The sequence below is a fragment of the Xiphophorus hellerii genome, chromosome 16 (genome assembly GCF_003331165.1).
Source record: "Xiphophorus hellerii strain 12219 chromosome 16, Xiphophorus_hellerii-4.1, whole genome shotgun sequence".
In the NCBI taxonomy this organism is placed as follows: Eukaryota; Metazoa; Chordata; class Actinopteri; order Cyprinodontiformes; family Poeciliidae; genus Xiphophorus; species Xiphophorus hellerii.
In genome coordinates this window covers 1876773-1894933 of record NC_045687.1, presented here as the reverse complement: position 1 = coordinate 1894933, position 18161 = coordinate 1876773, and the positions used below count along the sequence as shown (strand labels likewise).

Here is an 18161-nt window from a genome sequence, read left to right as displayed (position 1 = left end):
AGCTTCGTATTTTTACCTTTTTTATTTCACTGATAAACTCTAAATATATCTTACTGGTTGAATTCATTTTTTAAAAGAACATTCATATAAACATCCAGTCAATGAATATCAGTTATGCCACTTTACTTTGTTTTATCAAAATTCTACCACATAAAAATCAATGCAAACCTTTCTTTCTTTTTTATCATATATTTTTGACATGTAAATGAATAACTAATGTTGGTAACATGGTTTCCTGAAGCTGCTGGCACTGATTATTTTGGCCATGTATGTTGGCAGATCTAAGACGCATTTGGTTCATGTGTAAGTAAATTATTAATGATTTGTCTCTGTTTTGTATTTGTGCTTTGGGATAACCAGGAAATTAAAAATTAATTATGAAAGGATAGAGTTATTTATGATCTTAATGTCTTATTTTTTTCTTTTCCAGTTATCTACACACAATTTATTGGTGTCTCCAGTAGTAAACTAATTATTTGCTGAACCATGTATATTTAAACAAAATCTCTAGTTCATTTCATGTAAGTCATGTCAAGCGTTTGGCATGCCGGTGTGAGTGAATCTTAACTGGTGTAGACAGGATGTCTGCATAGAGTAGCATAAGACTATGAAAGTTAATTAGTGGGTCATTTCTCTAGTCTTCCTTTTGTTCTGGTTAAATCTATTTCTGTTAATTTCCTTCAGTCAGGCTATGAGACAAATGGCAAAAAGTGCCTCTCCTAACGTAACGTTCCATTACCTGCTCTCGGGATCTTAAACTGGTTTCAAGCTGTTCATGTGGAAATTGTCAGTGCAGTTGTAAACAAGATAAAGAGCTAAAACGTCACTCTAAATATAATCAGCCGCTACTGAAACTGAATGGAGCCTGACCCAAATATCCAGCAAATTAAAATCCATCTAAAATATGTTCCAGTTGAAAAACCAACCTATGGTAACAAAAGAAGATAAGGATGTTATTCAGTAGCCCTCCCTCTGTCCACAGCTCAGTGTTGGCAGATTTTTTATGTAAGACGTATCTCCAAATCATTCGTAGAAATTCTTCTTGTTCTTCATAGAATATATTGAAAATATTTGAAATAAAATGCTACTTGCCCCCCATTGGCCAGCATTTGTAAAGCAGCCATTCCTGGAGGACCATTCAGTTTCCTTGGCTCTGATTGGCTGTAACCCAAAGAGTCATGAGGAAGACTGTTGATGTCAGCTTCTGCAGTAGAGCTAAAATTATTTCCACTGTGAGTTTAAATGCATATTAAGGTATGTTAGGTCATTAAAAGGAATCTTAGCAGGTTTTATGGTTCTCAGATTGTGGCTGATTTAAAGAGATGCTAATATTTTTTACTGTTTGAAAATAAATCTACTGTCCAACTTGTTGCCGAGGATGTAAACCTTTGAATCTGGGAAGTCTGGTTTTAGTTTTAACTGGCTTGAAATCAGTTTCACTCAAATCTGCATGGTAATAATCTGAGTAACTTCCCAAAATAAGTTATCAACTCAGCAAACAGATATATTCTGTTTCCAGTGTCTTTTAGTTTGAACATGCTTTGAACAGATTTTCTATTACAGGAGATTGTCTTTAGGTTAGGAGAGTACTTCTTTATTTTTTTTGCTAACAACTCTGGAGATGTAGCTGTGTTTATTTGAAAAATAGTATATATTTTTTATGGTTGTTTTCAGATGCCGACTTGATAAGATCAAGACTTTCTCAGCAATCAATGCGGCATCTCTGATGGATTGAATGCGATGCATTTTCTTGATTGCATAAGTCATGCAGACGTAATAAATAGCTGCACAGAATCTCATTTTATCCGCCTTTATGTTCTTTTCTTCATACAAAAAAGTTTGTAAAATGTTGAAGTTTAAGCTCGAGTGTTGACGTTGAGAATAATTCATAAGTGGATTGAATCGTGAAACACAGGTAGCAGCATCAGCCTTGAAGTGTGTGTGTGGGCCAAACTCCCCGTACATGTCTGCACCGAAATAAAATTTCAGAAAAAGAAAAGCCTTGACTTGCAGCCAAAGGAAAATTGAACCAGACTCAAGTAGACATCACTCACTTAATAAAACAATACGTTCACCTTCCCTGGTTCTGCTCTCGCAGGTGTTTTACACGGCTGGTCATTTGGGGAGTGAATAACTTGATGCCTCCAGTTAAACGTCCTGAAATAAAAACTCAGAGTTGTAGATAATGCAAAGTATTCACTGCAGGTTGCATTCCTCCACCCCTCCCGTTAAAACACACACCACAGCAACACACACTTTAATCACACAATTAATAATTAATCAGAGGCTGGGCTCAATGCTGTCAAGTCTGCAGATGAGAGAACACCCAACTGCTGAGAGGAGCCGTAAAAAAAGCAGGATTAACAGCCGAAAGAAGCGTTATCGTGAACCACTAAGCAACATGTCACCGGTTTGCACTCGATTTTATTAAATGGGAGAAAAATACAGATGCTCCTCCAGTGGTACAAACACGAGGAGCTGAATGCATTTTTAATAACTGAGAGTAAATAAATAAATAAGTGAAAACCCCACCGGCTCCACAGTTCTGCAGAGTTTGTGAGGGGGAAAATTAAGCTGTCCCTTTTATGTGACATTTTCTACATGCAAATCTAGAAAATTTGATTATGTGCTCTATTCGCTGCATGTAAACACCATTAATAACAGCATAACAAACTGGTTCAGGAAGAATGGGTCAGGGATGAGGCTCTGCCGTCTGTTACACCCACTGCGGTGATTGATCTCGGAGCATCACAGCTCTCTGAAATTGATCAACAAACTGTGATCATTTTGCTCAGCTTACTTATTCCGAGTGATGTGTTAAATATTTTTCAATAGTGCGATGGCGGCGCGGCTCAAAGGTGACGGCTTTACATCGTCTTGTCTCCCTGCCTGTTGCAGGCAGGGAGACAGTCGAGTGTTTACCCAGCTGTAATTATAACATGCACAATGACCTCATTCTGCTGTGTCAGTCGCTGTAATGTATAGCCCCTGATGTTAAACTGCAAAGAAAAATGGTATGCAATTATTTTCAATATGCTGACTACATTCTCTGCATTTTTTTTTTCAGACATGGCCATGAAGGCAGATCAGAATTTGATATAAGTGCTGGTGCTCCTATTCATCTGACAGAGCCTCTCTGCCTTAATACGCATTCAATAATGTGAAATGATATTAGCTGTAGGAGCTCATTGACTGTGCTCTCAGGGTCTTGTCGCGTCTCTTTCCCAGCCTGTATCATGCTCCTTATCTGTTTCTCTTACACACACACACACACACACCCCCACACACCGACACACACACACCCAGAAGGAAAGAAAAAGGGAAAAGTGGGGAGGGGGGCTTGAACTGCAGATAGCAACAGCAGCGGAGCAATCACACCGAAGCAATGCCCCCCACGCCTGGCCCATTAATAACAGTAATACGCACACTGCGCTCGAGCCAGCACTGCCGAAAGCACCGCTGACACTTTAATGGGCATTTTTTACTTTTGTTTTTAAATAATGCATGCGCTTCTTGTCAGCACTGCTCCACTCCACCCCTGGTGTGCCTTTCTGCTGCATTCCTTTGTGCAGAAATTACAATGGAGACCTGTGTTTTCTGTGCTGCATTCATCACATACATGGGGACATCAGTGTGCACTACATCACACTCTTGGGGGACGTGTGTGTGTGTGTGTGTTGAAGTGGTGGGCTCACATCGCCTGTGTGTGTTTGTTTGCGAAGGGCCTTCATTGGCACTGAGCTAATTCAGAGTGTCTTAGTGACGGTGAACTTATGAAGGAGACGATGCAGGAGAGCTTCAGACGTCACGGCTGGAAATCTAATGATCTGAGACAGTTTAAAATAATACAAGAAATGATTTAAAAAGCAGCAGATTCACCCAGATCAGTGTGGAGTTTATCCAATTCCACATGAAACTTTCAGCATAGAAATGATTGATCAGATTATTGAAATAATCATCAGCTAATTTAGTAACCGATTAATAGTTAAGTGGAGCTTACAGACTCAAACAAACAACATATTCAGAGCAGTAATTACTCCAAAACTGTACAAAATAGAAACACATTCTGCAGTGAAAATAAAAACACCTTTGTCTGTAAATACGTCCCACCCAAAACTCAAGTGGTTTTAGCTACACCCGGTTCAAATTTACTAAAGAAATATTGTTACTGCATTTAATGCAATAAAATGAGTTTTTCTTATGTAGAAATGGAATTGTTAATTTGCATCTTCTGATATATTTCTAAAATAGCTTATAAAAGACTTCAGTGAGTAATTGAAAGCTTTATATCATGGCAATATGATATAAAGCTGAAATAAGGTGATTTTACACAATATCACCCCTTTAATATGCATAATAGTGAAAACTGTCTTAAAGCCACAGCAGAACATCCCCAGGCTTCCTCCTCTCTAGCCAATCAGCTCTAAGGAAACTAAACAGCGCTCCTGGTTGCAAACAGCAGCCAATAACGTGTCAAGTGGCATTGCAACTAGAAATGTCTGCTTCCTTAATACATTATATACATATGAGCTCAATGGAAATAGTCTGCAAATTGGCAATTTTTTTATGAATATTGTAGAGTTAAGTTCCACAGAAAAATCCACAAACAGACGGGAGTTGACTGCATTTAGAAAGTACCACTGCTTCCTCCAACTCTGTCCTTCTGAACGACGTCTAGCTACAGAAAATGCTGCTCACACTGTCAGGAGACGGTGAATCTGGATTTAATGGACAGTCATGCACATCCCCAACTTTCCATTAATGGTCCAAATTGTGAAGTTGTGTAGTCAGAATGTCAAGAAAGGTGATAGAAAATCAGCATCAGCAGACTGTTCAATGCTCTACCTGGTGGATTTTATTCTTTACCATATTGGTTTTCTTACACCCAGTAGCTAAAATCTTACTGGTTTTATGCAGAATTAGAAACATAGTCTGGACCATTAGGAAATAGATCAAACCAGCAACAAAATCTAAACAAAGAAGCAGGAATAACATTACTAATTAACCAACTAATTTGCACAAATACATTATTTTTAAACTGAAATAATAAATACAGGGCAGCTCAAAGGGAATAAACAATGCAATACAAAACAGAAAACATTTGGTTTCATCCAGAGACAAAATAATTCAACAGGAAAAAAACGATCAGAAATTATATGAATGTAAAATGTAAAATAATGCTAAAAACCCGACAGTATCGTTTAAACTAAAGCAGTATGGCCAACAATAAAAAAACAGAAATATGTTTAAGGACAAGTGGTAAATAAATACAAACTTAAACACTTTTTTTGTTTGTTTAATTCACTAATTAGTGCAGATAGAACAAACATTACAGAACAACAAATTAGTGCAAAATAACCGGGTAACGAACAGCAGACAGACAAATAAAAACATTAAGATGATACATTCAGAACAAAGACAAAAGACAGAACATAATCAAAAGTTGTCACAAGAAGAATAATGAAAATATTTAACTTATGTGGGGTAGAAAATATATGTATTTTTATTTAATCTCTTATTTGCATTATTATTTTCCTATTTTCTAATATTCCTCAGTTGAACAAGGGTCACAGATATTTTGGGTAAAAAAGAAATAGAAAATTAGATAAATAAAAGTAGATACCAGAGCAAAGGATAACTAATTAAATGAATAAGTTCTCCCTTTTCCTCCCCTTTTTCTGATTATTGGGAAAACAAAATAAAAACTGCAGCTTTTTGTGTCAGTTCTCACCGCAGGAGCAGCAGCAGCAGGGTAAAATCTAAATGCACGGTCATCTTAAAGCCAGCTTCTCCCACAGCCCTGCAGGCGCGTCCCAGTGGGCGCTGACCCCACCGACGACCCCCACCATGCTGGAGGGACTGTGGGAACCCGCACACGGAGCTGTGGGAGCCAAACCCTCAACCTCCTGGTTATGAGGGCAAGAACATCCTGAAATAACGCTGCAACAACCCTCAAAACTTTTCATTACCAAGGCATTTTATCTGCCTCCTCCAAGACAAAATAATAAAACCGCTGATCTTTAATGCAAAGTTGATGTGAAGTTAAAGCAGCGGGACGAACCTGAGCTTATTGCCGCCTGCAGTTTGTTTTAACCTAAGCAGACATGCAGAGGCTGCCGGTGAAACCGTCTGATACGATGCGACATTATGGCTCAAGAACTAAATCAAACATTTCTGCTGTTTTAAATGAAAAGTATTATAAATGTTGAGTAAATTATAGAAAAATCTACAGTGTGTTTCAAAAGTTTCACTTCCAAAATCCAACATTACTTGCGCAAATAAGCACATTAATAATTGTCATCAGCCCACATTTAATTACTGTAAGCTACATCAGTGTTGATAAAGAGGCGTTTATTTCTCCATGCAGACATTTTGTCTCTGAAGGCTGGAGATTCATCCACAATTAAACCAATTACAGCAGAACTTAAAGCTTTTCGTTAAAGAGAAAAGTTTCACTCTTAAATTGATACTTCTACAAATTGAACTAAAGCGGGATGTAATTTCTGTCTCTGGAGCAAACTTTAACTTAAGAAAATAGAAAGCAACTAATGATAATAAATGAAAAGTTTTGTTTTTTTATGTTTAATCCGTGAATTCTTACAATGAAGTCTGAAAGTTTAAATGATTTTCTTGTTTTATTACATCAATTAAATTTCCTTATATATACATATTATTCACTACGGTGTCCAATTAGATCAGTGTTATCCAAACTTTTCACCCATAGGGCCACATTTTTTTAAATTTATTATTAAAACTGAAAACAATGTATTTGTTAAGACATTTGTTGTTTTTCTTTGTTTTGATATACAAAATCTATTAATTAAGCAAAGTAATATTTTATCAAGAAAAGGAATCTGTAAGTCGTTATTAATTCAAAATATAAACAGGTTTTTGTACAATTGGCATATTAAATGACAGATAAATATTTTCCAAAGGTTTTTGGATTGTCCTCGATTTTTTTTTTTTTTTACATTTGGCAACAAAAGTAGGACGCTGCTTGTTGTTTTTAGGAAAATGTTATCAATGAAAACAGAAAAATGCTTTCTCTCATACCTTAAAGAAAAAAAATTAAGATTTTATTTGTCTTCAAAAGAACTTGAAGAGAAAATTTGCTGCTCTGGCCGAACAAAACCATGCAGAGGGCCACAAATTGTCCCCGGACCCACAGTTTGGACATCCTTGGTTCAGATAAATCTGCTTTGTTTTCACATTACAGCATAAATCAAACTCCTTTGTGTTTCCTGGTGTGTATTAATGCACACCTGCTGCAAGGTGCAAATACTGAGGCTGTTATTTTCTCTGTGATCATCACATTTAAATCCGGGATCACAAGCTGACCCTGAATCTGTTACACATGGTAAATCTTAATGGGAACTGTTGTCAGGGGAGCAAAATAATTAATTGTTGTTTTAGTCCAGAGCAGATTTTTGTATCACGCTTATTTATCTTGGAGTACTGGTGATAAATCCGTGCAAAACGTTGGAGTAAAATAAATTGATTGGTTGCATACTAGCGTGATTACGTTTCTCTTTTCAATCTTTTGCTAAATGAAAAGTCTCTTTTGTTTTATGTGGAGCAAACAGAAGCTGGAGCTGAAGTGTCACAGTGACTCCAGGTCTGAATGCTCGCTTTGTTCTTCCACATCGTAAATATTGCAACTCATTTCTTTTGAAAACTTTTCCAGCTGTTCACATTTAAACAGAACATCATTTAATGTTGCTGCAACAAGCCGTGCCCAGTTCAGGGACCCCAGGTTCAACTTTCCAATAAATATTAACTGGGCACAACTCTGAAAATATTTCCCCCCTTTTTTCTGATAAATCTTGATTCGAAGTCCAGAATATACCTGTGCTATAAAACCAGGAAGCTTCTAGGTTTATCAGACTGAAAGATTTATCAGCTGGTTCCTGTTCTCACTGAGACTCAGCCTGCCTCTGTAAAGTTCATCCTGGTCTCTGTGTTGAAGTGTTTCCTCTCAGAAGAGAGCGAAGTCAAACTGATAAAGAAAAGTTATAGACAGAAGGTGGAAGCGCTTTAATGTGATGGTATTTGTCATGATGCGTGAGGATTTGCGTCTGTGTTCATACTGTAATTCAGTCTGTCTCAGTGCTACATTTATTGATTTCAGAGGAGCTATCTATGTGTATTTGTCGTTATATATAAGGTCAATAAACAGCTAAAATCAATGTTTATAACAATCGATGTTGCATTCTCCATTATTTCGCTTCCTGCACAGTGATTTCCTTTGATTTAATTTGCCTCTGGTTTTTTTCCCTCCTCTCCTTGCCGACTGTTTGCTTGCTGGAGTGCATGCGGTTGCCCCTTGCTGCTGCTTGTCCGTTTCAATGACGTGTGCCTGTGTTTCTGTGTGTCCCTGCAGGAAACACGTTGTGTAAGTCAGGAAGCATTGCCGTCTTCGGGAACGTGGTGTACAGCGGACTGCTGAACGATCACCTCTGGCATTTGGGAGTGCCCCTCTTTACGAGACTGGTAAGAGCAGCTGGGCCCCTCTGTGCACACTTACCTTCGTTTTGTCAGAAGAGTTTCGCGCAGTCGAGCTGGATCCAGCAGACATCAGGTGTGGGATTCCCAGAAGCCTGTAATGGGTTGTTTCTGAAGGTTGTTCTGCTGACATGTGTTGTTGAACGTTAGCTCCTGTGTGCAGGACGTCGCAGCAGGACCTCTGCTGTGGATTTACTCTCCTTAGTTTAGCATTTAGCTGCTAAAAGCGCTCTGTTTAAAGAAGATTACCTCCAAAACAATTAGTTTTTCCTCCAGTAGCAGAGAAAAGGGTTGACTAAATAATTCAGGATGTTTGGTTAAATAATTACATGGTTTTAATGAAGAACTAGAGCAGTTGAAGCTGGCGTTAACAATTAATGACAGATGTCTTAACTCTGATTGTTAAAGGGAAACCGAAACGTTTGTCGCTGCTGCTGCTGCAATGCAGAAGCAGGAATCTCACAACAATTTTCCCAAAGAAAAATAAATTCAGCTCGGCCCTTTTTCTCCCATTAATTACTTTTTCCAAGCGGGCTGCACGTTTTTTTTTTGTTTTTTTTATCAATGTTTGTTATTGATTCAATCTGTCGCTGTAGCTGTCATTTATGAGTCAGGAATTAGTGTTGATTGGTGCACGAGGGTTGCATATAATTGGGTTACATTAAATAGATAATTCAGCTGATCTCATAAATGTCTGATGTGAAGGCTTGTTTGATTATCAATTAATGTCAAACTGAGATGCGAGAGGCTGTCTGGATTCCAGTTGGGTTTAGCTTGCAGGGCAACATTTCCAAATAAAAATAAACCTTCTCATCATGACTGTTGACGTCTGTGCAGCGAAATATGATGGAAATATGACAGATTTAGTGTAAAACAGAGGAACAGGAACTTTTGGGGTTTATTTGTTGTTTTGTCATAAATTTTGTTGTACAAGTTCTCTTTAACTTCAAAATTCAAATATACTTTATTAACGCTAAAGTTCAGATAAAACATAAGCAAACTGTGACTAAATTAAATAAAAGTTTATCACTTCAAATCTCTTCCTGCTAAAAAAAAAGAGATTGTGTGTAGAGACAACTTCCATCAAGTTCATAATAGACATGTTTCCTAAATTAACCTCCTTTATTTTATTTTCACATCATATAAAATAATAAAAATATTCCCTAAATCTGGATTTAGTCCCTGTCTGAAGCAGAGAAGGCTCCTGGGCGTTTCACTCTACTGTGATGAAATCCTGATCATATTATTTTAAAAATAATGTTTTATTTCAACAATAAAGACTCAGAATCCTGAAACAGCCAACAGAACCGGCCAGGCAGAAATAACATTTACAGATATTTGTGTAAAACATGTAAATTAAAAATCATGGCCATTATTTTAGCTGAGTGTTTTGGTATCAATTAGATACCCAGTAAATACAGGCCCAGTTTGACCTTTTTATTGTCTGAGATCAGAATAACATCCAACTTCTGACTTTTAGGGGTTTTTCTGTTTGTTTTTTAGAATTTGGACGAAGTTTGTAGGTATCTACAGAATATTTAACGTGTTAAAATGATAAGCAGAAAAAATAGAAAAACAAAACAAATCTTAATGCATTTTTTCTGAATAAAAAAGACAAAAAATGATCATTTCAGCGGAAATCAAAATAAAATATTTTTTGAGATAGATTTAAGAAGCTGCTCTAAAACAAAATTTGACCACACTAGTATCAATCTAATACCAATGCCCACTTTGAATCGATATTATCAATACTTTAAATCGATCCGTCCGGCTCTGTGGTGAGAGTTCGAGAGAAAACTTCAATTTATCTAAATCAGCTTAAAATTAAAGCAAAAATAAACTAGTTAATGTTCATAACTAGTTGTTAAGATACCCGACTTTTGTCATTCTGCCCTAAAAAAACAGCAACTCAAGAACTGAAATACTGATTAAAATGTATTTATAACAGGTAAAAAGTACAAAAATATCATTTTTATTGCATTAAATTAAATCAATTATCTGCTTCTTGACACGTCTAGTATAGTTTGTGTTTCACTCTAAAGACCAAACTCTCTGTTTGGCTTCACCATGACCTTTAACCCCTCAGCCAATAAAAGGTCATTATAGTTATCCACCTCCAGAGGAACACCTGGTGCTGGTAAGTGTCCACTCAGGTGTCATTAAACTGCAGCAGAAGATGATAAAACATTAAATAACTGGATGTAAAACATACCACAAGCTATTATTATAATTTTTTGAATCATACTTTAAAAATCAGTTTTAGCTGCTGTTCTACTTTGAGAAAACAATATGTAGAAGTAAACTTGACAGATTTTGTTTTCAAATGAATTTATGAAGGTAGAAATAAATGTACTTTCTGCTGCAGAGAAATGAACAAATTTTAAAATATAAAGAAATAAATTTAAAATAATGCAAAAAGAAAATCTTTCACTGCTTTAAGTAGATCAAGAACAGTGAAAACAATCAGATATTAATGTAGGAAACAATAACTTTTTGCCTGCCGACATGATTCTTAAACATCTAAAAGACGAGCACTGCTCTGGTGCATTATGGGAAATGTAGGATTCAGTGTTTTTGGAGGTCTGCCCATAGTAATGACTGGAAGTCAGGATTTCTCATTCTTTTGAGTTTAACTATTCCTCGTTAATCTGTCCCTTGCAAGCCACCCAACTTTATTGGAATTCAGTGCTAAATTGCTGGTGTGTCTCTAAACTTTTTCCATGAATTATGCATTTAGCATAAAATCACTCCCTGCCCTCGGAGTCATAAACCACTCGAGCTGCAACACAGGGAAGAGATTTTTAGACCTAAATCAGTGTCTCAGATGGTCCCTTTGAAATAATCGAGAGAAATCAAATAAAAAAGGATTGTGATGCTGGAAGCCTGATTTTTAGTCTCCAGAAGCCACATTTTGTGTGTGATTAGAGGTTCAGCAGTAATGGCTGCAGAGCAGCAGGGATTCAGAGCAAACATGAGTGTTCAAGACAGAAATAAGCATAATTAGCATCTAACACAAACAAGGTACAAGAATTAAGTTCAACTCAGGAGAGAAAAATTACAAGCTAATCATTTTTTGCTGCACCATCGGTGAAACTAGTCTCACCCTAGACATCTTAATGAACTCAGGACAGCTACACTGCAAAAAACACAAAATCTTACCGGGTATCTTTAGTTTAGTTTTAATGCAACTTTCTGAAGTAAGACAAAACTAACTTTTAAGGAAGAAGTAGGAGCTTGTTTTGAGTCAGTAATCCCTTAAAATTGATGAAAAACTACTTGTTCCATTGGCAGATAAATTCATTTATAACGAGATATTTTTTCCATGTTGTAAGTTAAATAATCTGCTAACAGAACAAGACATCTTTCATCAATATTAAGGAATTATTGACTAAAAACAAGCTCCTATTGCTGAAAAGTTAGTTTTGTCTTACTTCAAATGTATTAAGATATTTGGACTAGAAACTAGTCAAAGGTACTTGGTAAGATTTCATGGTTTTGCAGTGTATATCTGTCATGGCTGCTTCCAGAGAAAAGTTGCGACTTCCCGCTGTGACAGAAAGGTGCGGGCCGGTAGCGCAGCGCCAGGCCGGGCCGGGCCGGGCCGGCCCAGCGGTGGGATCAGCACAACGTGCTGAGAACCTTCACATCCCCAACACACAGCCCCTAATTACTGCACAGCCCCGCCAGTTCGCACCCTTAGGCCAGTACTGACTGCTCAATGCCAAGATGTAAACACTGCATTATTAGCACTACATACAGTCTGAGCACACAGCTATGTTTAATGTACTTTTTGGATGTCTACACGGAGGCATTACATCAGAGGGATTGTTGATGTGCAGCGGCATACAATGAATTTATTGTCTCCCAGACAGAGCATTCCAGGATTAGCAGATGGACGATTTGCTGCGTGAAGTGTAATGTATGCCTACAAATGATGCTTAATGATATCTTCCAGGGACGGAAGCGAAACATCACCGTTTTCAAGGCTAAATGTACAGAGTGTGTCAGAAAGCTGCAGACGCAGGATTAGGTAACATCAGGTTTTTTAGTTACTGGCTGATGTAGATGGACATAAAATATCTTCTTTAAAGAAAAAAAGATGGATTTTTGCATTCATCTTAATTCTGGAGTATTTAGAACCACAAATATTGACTTACTTATTTTTAAAAGCAAATATTTATTCTCAAATAAGAAAAAATCAACCCAGAAAATGTCGGAGCTGTGTGCCTGTCCAAAAAAAACCACCAAAAAAACAACTTTTTTACGTTTTTTTATCTACAGTGATCTCCAGATACAATATACAATACAATATCTGACTGTTTTGTTAAGTTGAATAAAATGGAAATGGTTTAATTTATTATTGAGCAGATAAAATAAAAACGGCACTAAAGTTTGCTTTAAAAATGTTATACTTTTTTTCAATTTTTGTGGCCCCATGTGCTTTCAACTCAACAACTTTGGCCCTCATGGCAAAACATTTGGACACTCCTGGTTTAGAGTTTGCAGAAAGTTCAACACATCACTAATTTAAACTGGTTTTAAAAAACGGTAAAATCCCAAATGAAAATCAGCCGAGACGATTCAAGAAGAACAGCGGCTGTTTCTGGTCCTTCAGCTCCGTAAATATCAGAATATTTGCAAATTTCCACAAAGCTTTTCTGATAAATGGATAAAATAGAGTTTATTACTGCTTTTATTATTTAATTGACTCATCAGATAAGTTTGCACATTTTAGTTTATGTGAAATTTGGGGTCTGTGCTTCTTTCTGTAGAAAGAAAAAACTTAGTTGAAAAGTTGTAAATTTGCCAGAAAGAGATGTTTTCTTACAATTAGAGGCATTTTTATACTCTGTATTTAATACTTAAGTGAATTTTATTCATTTGCTTTTTTATTGAATCTTCTTTTAGTTGAATCTTCTTATCACATTTGAAGTTGCTTCATGAATTTCATTGTGCTGCTTCAATTCAGTCATTCATAAATTTCTAAAATTAAACCAAAGTTATTTCCTGACATTGTACAGTTAGAAAACTATTAAATAAAATCCTTAAATGTTTCATAAAAAACTCATTAATATAATAAGATCATAAAGTCAGACATTGCGACAGAAAAAGTCATGTTTCCTGCATTTAAGTGGTTAATTTAGGAACAATCTGGGTTTTTTTCTGCATCAGAACATTTCAGGTCCAAACTCATGCAGCCATGTTGCAGCTTCAACCTCACATCCTGTGTCCTGGATCCAGTTTATGGAGAGTCTGAACCCGGAGATGTTCTGGTTCAGGAAAGAGCCCGGTTCCACCACTTTGGAAAATCTCCAGATGCCCTCGCATCCGTTTATCACCTCAATCCTTGATGACGTTTTCATCATAAATGTCTAACTTTATGGTACCAGTAAACTTCTGCGTTTTTTCCAAATACATTTCTGACTCTTAGTTGTAATTATTATAAATGTAGTTGTAATTATTATAAATGTATGCCTTTAAATATTGAGAAAGATTTTCATCAGAAAATATCCATGTATTTACTTTTTACTACTTAAATGTCAGAGTTTTTTGCAGAAATTTACTCCTCTGTGACCGTTTTCATTTTCTCCAAGTCATCAGAGCGATAGTTGCTTATCAGGTTGCAGAGAAATCTCACTTCCCATCAACTGCATTCTGGATTATCTGATGATTTTACTTAGTGGAGTTTATTTAATTTGGTTGGTTTCCTGCATTAAACTGAATTTAAAGCACTGTTCTTTTAATATTAGTAGAACTGACTTCAGCTCTGTTCCAGATGCTCAATGTTTGCATCTTTTATCCACCATTAAGTTAGTTTAGATGCATCTACAATTACTTTTGCTGTTTGATCCAGTCTTGATCCCTGAGGCGAAATGGAATTGGCTTGGATATTTAGTGTCACATTTCACAGTGAATCCAGTTTTATCTCAGTGTCTTCTGGAGAAAAGTTTAATGGTGAAACAAGACGAAGCTTGAGCTGCTTGATCATAGTAACTGGAAGTGTTGGTGGAGTCGAGACCAATATCTACTGCCAGACGTGACACCGTCACTCCAATCTCTAACTAAAGTTTCAAACTGGAAACCAAACTGGTTTCAAATGGAGAATTCTGGCTATTATTGATCTATATTTACCCTTTATTAGTAGATCTGGAAAAACAAATGGTAGAAAACCAACCAGTTTAAAGTGGACAAACAAGAAGTTTGTGATTTATAATTGAATGTAAGAAAACATGGCATTCCTTCTGCTGATGAGTGTTTGTAAAACCTCCAGGGAGAAATATCTTCATATTTATTCTCATTCTGCACGAGTAGATCCGCAGATCATGTAGCCAGAAGAAAATACATTAAGAGCAGAAATATAGAAGAATAGAAGTGAAATTTTTAAGCAAATTTAATATTTCAGAGTTTAGCCCGAGAGCCAACTAGAGCTGATTCATGCAGCTCACTGCTGCAGAACATTATGGAAAATTAATGTGACTATAGTCACCACATAGTGTCCACTTCCTGCAAACTCCATATTCCCCTGTATAAGGCAACGTGTTCTTTGCACAAATAACTTGTATTAGTAGGAAAATGTCTAATTTTGGACGTTAGGACATTAAGATGATAAGTGATTTGTGATCTTTGAGACATATAAGTGATGCAGAATGATGGAAACCATCATTCTGGATTCTTAAAGCTCCAATGCAGAGGATGTAAGCAAGATCATTTCAAATTGTAATGAAATGAATGATTAATTACAACCCTAACCTGAAGGTCTGAAGCTTGAAAACAGAAACGTGGAGGATGTGGAACGCCTGAAGGTGAAACCCGTAACCGTGACAACACACAAAACCATTTAAAAATTTCAACATTTTCCACAGAGCAATAAAAGAATCATGTGAAATACTTTTATGTTAGAGAAGATGTAAAATGTTTTATTTTGTGAACATATAATTTGGATAATTTGTTGTGTGGAGCTGACCGAGGGTTCAAATGTTTCTGGGACTTGAAAGGAGGGAAGAAACAAAGAGGTGAAAAAGGGTTTTTGTTTCCCTCTGTGAAACCGTCCTGATGTGATGTATGTGGGATAGAAACGTCGATACCCACCTGTGGAGCTGATGAAGACACATAAAGAGATAAAACGAGCAGAGCTTCAGATCCTTTTCACCGGGTTGTAAAGCGGGTCACTCCATAAAGTGAAGTGTGTGATTAGAGGAAAAACCAACCTGGGAGACTCAGGATGGAGCCACATCCCTCTCTGAGTTTCGGCTTCCCACCAGCTGAGACCCGGCCGAGCGCGGCCCACGGTTTGATGGATGAGGACAAAAAGGCCGAAGCTGCCATAAGCACGGCACCGGCGCTCCGCGGGGAAGAAGATCCGCCGGTTGTCTCCTCTGGAGTTCCTCTAATGATGGGATCTGGGTTGAGTTCGGCACAAGTTGTTCTGTACGTAGCGGTGTGCTGCAGAGCAGAGGTGAGATGGTCATGAAATATTCAGAGAGCAGATATGGAGTCAGTGAAGATCGGACGTAGACGGACATTTTAGGCAGAACGCACTCTGTGTGAGGCCCTCGCTTCCTCTTCTCTTTGAAAGCTCCATCTTTATAATGGATGGCAGAACCTCCTGGGAGTGTCTAGACGCTGGTGGGAAATCTAAATGCCTGGGAAAGCCGCTCGCATCCCGGGTAAGTAGTGCCGAGCGCGGGAAAAGTGCAACTCAGAGGGGCGACAGGAAGTAAGGAAGATCACATCTTCACCCCGATTATCTCCATCCTCACCCCAGATGGCGTTTTCATCTGTAAGTAAAGGACGTCAGATTATTCAGGCATAAATGTTGCCTGACTCTTATTTTCTACCTTTCTGCCTCTAACCTCAGCTGCCCTCAGCTGCAGACCACGATGCTCTCTGTCTACACCCTCACCACCCCTGCCTGTCTGCCCTCCACCTTCCTTCGTTCCCTCGGCCTCTCCCCCCCTCAGTTATTTATGAGCAGGACTTGAAATAGACTTCAGTATTTGATAAAAGCGTGATCTTTAATCTGAGTTGCCTGAGAAGTGCATTTCATTTTTATTTGCCATCATAGATTGATGGAGGAGTGTGGAGGTTATCCTCTCTGAGATTGCTAATGTAAATCCACGGCAGACATGTTGGATATTGCAGGACTTGTGTTCGTGCAAAGCAAGACCAGATCTAATGAAAATCTGCCGTTGACGTCAACTATTGTTTCAATTCCTGTAAAATTATCCGTTGCACGTCTCGCACCTTCCACTGCTTGTCTCACTGTTGGGTCGGGCTTTTCTGGGGAAAGCAGGAAAAATAAAACGGGTGATAAATCCAAGATGACAGTAACGCTGTATGGAGGAGGCCCCTGGTGTCAAAGCCAGCTGCAAATCCAGCTCTGCCTCCTTATGTGGCAATTACTGATGGGTAACATAACCTGCGTGTATCTGCTCAGTTCATTACGGCGACGTTCTCTATAGCTGGCAAGTGTTCTTTAAGATCCTACGGCAAATTAGCTCATCCCCCCAGGACGCCTCTTATTGGATGATCCTGCGCCAGAGAATGCCGCAAAACCACTCTGGGCTCTCCGCAGCCTGGCCTCGGTCGCCACAGGGTTAATATTTAAAAGCGTGAGCCCCCAGTCGTGTATTGATGATATGTTTTGAAAATTGCTGAGGCAGGCTCATTGTTACAGTGCTGTCTAGGAGATAGCCAAGCCTCCCTCCGACACCACCACCCGTCCCTCCTTTATAGCCGCCAGATGGAAAACACACTAAAGCATGTAATGTAATATAGCTTGGCACACGGAGGTGTTTCACACCAACTTCATCTGGCCTCTGATCTGCCACAACACATCACCTGGAAAAAGATTTTTTTTCTTTTTTCAACCAGAAACGCTGCTGGTCACTAACCCAGACGGAGGAGGAAGAGTGGAAAACAAGTGGAAAATAGGCTGCGCCTCCCTGACGGCTGAGCCACTTCTCTTCCAACTCCATCTTTTATTTTTGCTTTTATTCTTCTCTTCAATGAACTAAAACTGCCACAACTTCAGTACAACTCGTCTCAGTCACAGACGGCAAGAAGAAGAAAGAGGCGCGATCTGTTAGTCCTCCACCATCACCCCTGCCCTCCCCCCTCCCCTGCAGAGATTTCCACCATCAGCTTCCTGCCCTCCCCCAACCCCCACCTCTTTCTCTCCGTCCCTCGCCCCCCCCCCCCCCCCCTCCTCCCCGGGACGCTGAATTTTACAGTACCGTCTGCAGGATCCCGGATTGTGCGGCGCACTCCTCTATGCAGAGCAACACGGCTCCGGTGGAGGAACGCTGGAGGCAGCTGTCAAGCGCAGGCTGCTGCTCCTGCTGCTCTAGTTGAGCCTCGGCGCCGTACCGACTGATTTCACATTCACCAATAAGAGACGGCACAGGGGGGAGAGAGAGAGACACACAGAGAGAGAGAGAGAGGGAGGGAGAGTCTCGAAGTGAGTGGTGTGGAGAGGCAAGTGGAGTGGAAGAGTGTCAAAAGAAAAAAGAGGTTACAACACCTCCCCAGCTCTCTTTCCTTTCTCCCGTTTGCTTTCTCCTTCTTTCTCGTGTTGGCTCAGAAGAGGAGGAAGAGGAGGAAGAAAGGGAGCTTTAAAAAATTAACTGAAGAGCAAGAAGAAGAAGAAGGGGGTAAGC

The 18161-nt window shown here is 38.6% G+C and overlaps 1 protein-coding gene and 1 long non-coding RNA gene across 13 annotated transcripts in view; one reads left to right on the top strand and one right to left on the bottom strand.

The window, feature by feature from the left end:
• LOC116735781 (RNA binding protein fox-1 homolog 3-like) overlaps positions 1 to 18161 on the top strand; it is a 551222-nt gene that overhangs the window by 382567 nt on the left and 150494 nt on the right. For all 9 annotated transcript variants that reach the window (XM_032587876.1, XM_032587877.1, XM_032587867.1 and 6 more), the window contains one exon: positions 8381 to 8490. In XM_032587876.1, the coding sequence (XP_032443767.1) occupies positions 8381 to 8490 (110 nt within the window). The remainder of the gene's footprint in view (positions 1 to 8380; positions 8491 to 18161) is intronic.
• LOC116735784 (uncharacterized) lies at positions 13955 to 17985 on the bottom strand. 4 transcript variants are annotated; one of them, XR_004342434.1, is made up of 3 exons: positions 17739 to 17985; positions 15711 to 16280; positions 13955 to 15599 (listed from the first exon to the last, which is right to left on the bottom strand). It is a non-coding gene; the product is annotated as an uncharacterized LOC116735784 (long non-coding RNA). The 4 variants fall into 4 exon arrangements; XR_004342432.1 differs by having other exon boundaries at positions 13955 to 15945; positions 16024 to 16280; XR_004342433.1 differs by having other exon boundaries at positions 13955 to 15945; positions 16042 to 16280.